The following is a 4493-nucleotide window of genomic DNA, read 5'->3' on the forward strand; positions in this document are numbered from 1 at the left end:
TAACAAGTATGCAATTTTCCAGTATCTCTACCAATTCCATATTTGGAATGGTGCATTTGATTCCATAGTTGATGTGGTATCGTCTATGGTTAGAATTTATATTTACAAAAATGACTTGTAAGGAAAGGATTGAAGATGCCTGTGAACTTATTTTTCAATTTAGATTATTGTATCTTTTTCATGTATAAAATTGGAACCTATCATTCACATATCATTGACATGAGCAATATGGATTACTAAATCATTATTCTTTATTATTGTGCTGAATTTGATTTTTTATTGAATAATTTGATATATTTCTTGAATTAATTTGGAGCTTCTACAACTTGTCAGAGATCAGTTTCTCCAACATTCCTTTCCGCACCAAAAGATAACCAAGCGGTTGAATAAGAATTGATATATACAACATAAATACAAGAGTTGTTTTGTCTTTTTACAATAGGAATAATATATAATGCTCGTTAAAACTTGCTGATGAGAAAGTAAATTCCTCAGAAATTAAATGTTTTCAGCCAACCAAGGAAGCAGCTTTTCATGGACCAACTCAGGCCTGTCGTCATGGGGGCAATGTCCTACTCCATCCAATACAATTAGCTTCACATTTGAGAGTTTAGAAGGCAGAGATGAGAAGTATTTACCAACAGGTCCATCGAGGGGTGTGAATGGATCCTCATCACCCCATAAAACTAGTACAGGTATAGAGATTGATGGCATCAATTGAACTGGGTTCGTCCCTGGTGGGCCTGTTACAATCGAAACAAATGCATCAAGTGCCCCTTCCTCATTGGCAGGCTCTCGTATGATCTGCAGTTTTGGGGTTGATTCATGAATTCTGAGTAGCCATTTTTGTAACAGGTTAAAATGACAAGTGGAGAATATTAATACCTCAACCAGTGTTTCATCCACAGATTCCTTATTTGCATAGATCGACAGTAAAATATTCCTCAGTGTTTCCCTGAAGCACCAATGTATACACATCATAGATTTTTTTAATTTTGACTCTAGTGTTTTAGGATAATGAACAATGGACTGAATAAAGAGAAGAGAAAATACCTTTGTTTCACACGCTCAAATATAGCAGAAGCAATTGGCCTTTGCTTCAACAAAAAACCAATGAACCAAAGCAATGGTAACAATAGCTTGATTCTCCAATCATCAACAATTGCCTTGTTGTTCATGCCACCAGCACAATTCAACAGAACAAGCCCTCGAACAAGGGTCTGACTAGATTCTTATGGTAGAAAATATAGCACGTTTATCGTAAACCATAGATACCAAAAAGGATAATCAGGGACAAGTGTTTCTTTGCAAGCAAGTTGAAGAATATCTGATGTCCAAGGGGAAGTTAAAATAAATATACCTGAGGCAGCGATAACACAAGCTAGGCTTCCAACAGAATTACCTATAAGCACAGTTGGCTTCTGAACAACTTCATCCAAGAAATCCAATATTAGCTGTATCAGTGAATCTCACTCAAGTTAGCAAGGAAAATAACTAAAGGTCAAGTGATTGATGACATAAGTACAGAGAAAGATCCAACTTCCGGCTAGGGAACATTGCACACCTGAGCCCATGCCTCCATGGTATATGAATAACCAGCTGGCTTATCTGAAGCACCAAATCCAAGAAGGTCAATTGCATAAACCATGTAGCTCTTCGCCAGGGTGCCGATATTCCTGAAATTACCTCAGAGATGACAAGAAAAATATCAATTCCTCACATTATTTAATAGGATAAAGGAGTAGTGAACACACAAATTTTCATTCCTCTCTTCTACGGAGCGGTAAAATGAATACTTTTTCACTAGATTAAGAATTGGAAAATGGAAGAAGCCTATACCCATAAAAGGGTAATATGAAATGGAACCCTGAAATTCAGATCACTGGTTTGTCATCATCTAGGTGCAAGGAATAGAACTAAGTGTTAATGCCAATGCACCATGAAATAATGAATAGATTTTACTTTCATTATTCTTTTGCTTCATTGATCTTAATTAATTATTAGAAGTATAACACATATAAATCCATCCCTGGAGTTCATAATACATAACAGAGTCAGAGATATTACATACATAAGGTAAAGACATGCTCCACACAAAAAAAAAAAAAAAAATTACAGTCGAAAATACCCAGAACATAATTTGAATTGAATTCACAATAAAGGAGCTACATTTTTGTGCACCCAATAATCAACCCGCTAGACAATTCACAACAAGAAAGAGCAATCTTATCTCGCTAACCTGCGCCAGTGAGGAATGGAGGCACCAAAGCCATGGACAAGGAGTAGAGGAGGAGAATCGGGATGTGAATTTGGAGTTGAAGAAACCAAGTAATTGATGGAGTACTGACCCTTCCATTTCCACATTTTGCAACTCTCCCTTATCTCATTAACCTCCAGTTCCAGTGCAGCAGAAGCAGAATCCCCTCCACTGCTACTGTTAGTATAACTGATGGTAACATTTTGTCTCTTCTTCTTCTCCTCATTCCTCTGCTGCAACTCCAACTGCAACTGAAACTGCCAACTCTTATTGCTCAATAGGGGCAAGCGCAGGCCTTTTACATCTCCATTTCCATTTCCAATCCTGAGCTTTGTTATTGGAATAATGAAAGAGGGAGCCCGAGCCCTTACCATCCACACGCTCATTCTTCTCTTGCTTTTTCAATTGAATATTTTCTGTGGCCTGGCTTGGCCTGCTCCTCCCCTGCTTCCACCTCTATGCGACTGTGGCTATGACAAAAACTTTTTATATACTTATTTATTTATTGGGCTTATTCCACTATAATATGAAAATTTTACTGATATTCCTCAAAAATCAAAATGATAATACTTCGTCTAAAAAATAATTATAAAACATACATGCTATGTTTTAAAATTTTCAAACAAAGAAGAACTTTGTAGAGTTAATTAACTAGATTTATTTTAGTTTGCTTTCTTGTGATTTAGATTATTTTATTATAATTAGCTACAAAGATTGCTTTGTCATAAGTTTAAATTGATTATTTTACCCTTATAAGGTAAAAATATTAAGAATTTGCTTTAATTTCAATATTTTTCTAATTTTATACCAAACTCATTGTTTCTAATACTATTTTACTAATTACTAGTATGAGTTTTAATCTTTAATTAAACTAAAATAGTATCTTTAGGGCATGATACTCATGTAACTTATTGGGATGTCAATTTTATGTTATTTACACATAAAAGTAGAGAAAATAACAATTAGATTTTATTTAAAAATATTATATTATAAGCCACAAAATTAGATACATAAATTATTAGATACAATAACTCATGTTTATTATGGTAATTTAGTCACTATATATCATAATAATAAAATACTAAAATAAATCTTGTATTAAACTTTATGATTAAAGATGGTCAAATAACCTAAGAAGAAAATCAATAGAAGGATTTTACTGATTAACTATACAAAATTTTTATTAATTTTTATTTTTAAAAAAATATTGTGAATTCATTACAATTAATTTCTAGAAGTAGGGTGGATTTATAAAATAGTGGGGTGCAAATACCCTTACCCAAATATTCCATAAAAAGTGAAAACTATTACCTTTTTTGATGTACTTCTCTTGAATTTTTTATTCCTACGGATAAACTTTAATTCATCCCCAAATAAAATGATAATCTCTAATTTGCTCTCAATGTAAACCTCAATTTATTCTTCATTTCTGTCCAAAAGATGAGGGGCAAATAAGGAATGTGTTGATGGGTTTTTTTTTTTTTTAATCTTCTTAACAATAAATGGGGTAAATTGATATTTTTATACTTTTAGGTGATAAATTAAAGATTTTCATTCTGAATTGGGGGCAAATTAAAATCTATCTTATTTCTAAAGGCACCACGTGATTTGGCAAAATAACTAGAAAGATATTTTGTTTTTAGAAAAGGTCACACATGTCTCTTTTGAGATACACAAATTCTCTTTCAGATAAAACATTAGGATTTGTGTGATTATTTCTTGACCAAAAGGGTTTGTGTTTCAAAAAAATGATTATGTGATTATTTTGCCTGACCGAGAGAGTCATTATTCAAACACCAATCACATTTTTGTTTTAACAAACACCCTTTCATTTATTCTTTAAGCTTTTTTTTTGTTTTTTTCCCAAAAAATGATGAATAGATATTGAAAATTTTGTTTTCATTTTTTTATTGAAAAAAATGAAAAACACCAAATATTACTGCTTCCTTGTCCATACTTTTTCGTCCTATATTACCTTAATTTTATATCGTTTTCTCTATTTCTATTTTTATAGTCCAATTCTGAAAATACAGTATTAGACACATTTTTAAATTGAAAAACACCAAACATAGTGCATCATTTTCATTATAAGCATTAACACCTGACGTACACATTCTCCAAATGGGATTAATGGGAAAAAAAAATGGTGACTCCTTCAGAAATGAAGTTGTACAATTAGTTTGAATTGAGTAGATACAGAGACGTCTCCATTGTGCTATAGTGCCATTCCTCGTAG

General features: G+C 32.6%; 1 protein-coding gene across 1 annotated transcript; it reads right to left on the reverse strand.

The window, feature by feature from the left end:
- Nucleotides 1-498: 498 nt before the first annotated feature.
- Nucleotides 499-2631, reverse strand: LOC18048492 (pheophytinase, chloroplastic). The gene is made up of 6 exons (XM_006441850.2): nucleotides 2240-2631; nucleotides 1565-1676; nucleotides 1361-1454; nucleotides 1054-1231; nucleotides 886-955; nucleotides 499-804 (listed from the first exon to the last, which is right to left on the reverse strand). Exons 1-6 carry the CDS (start codon nucleotides 2629-2631, stop codon nucleotides 499-501), a joined length of 1152 nt encoding a protein of 383 aa, XP_006441913.2.
- Nucleotides 2632-4493: the final 1862 nt, after the last annotated feature.

Source organism: Citrus clementina, unplaced genomic scaffold (genome assembly GCF_000493195.1).
Source record: "Citrus clementina cultivar Clemenules unplaced genomic scaffold, Citrus_clementina_v1.0 scaffold_3, whole genome shotgun sequence".
In the NCBI taxonomy this organism is placed as follows: Eukaryota; Viridiplantae; Streptophyta; class Magnoliopsida; order Sapindales; family Rutaceae; genus Citrus; species Citrus x clementina.

Bases quoted from the DNA above. Each gene is read 5' to 3' on its own strand.
- LOC18048492 (XM_006441850.2), bottom strand. From the start codon at position 2,631: ATGGTAAGGGCTCGGGCTCCCTCTTTCATTATTCCAATAACAAAGCTC. The intron at 1,232-1,360 runs GTATATTTATTT...TTCTACCATAAG, and splicing joins TTGTGTTATCGCTGCCTCAG to AATCTAGTCAGACCCTTGTT. The intron at 805-885 runs GTATTAATATTC...CCAAAACTGCAG, and splicing joins TGGATGAAACACTGGTTGAG to ATCATACGAGAGCCTGCCAA.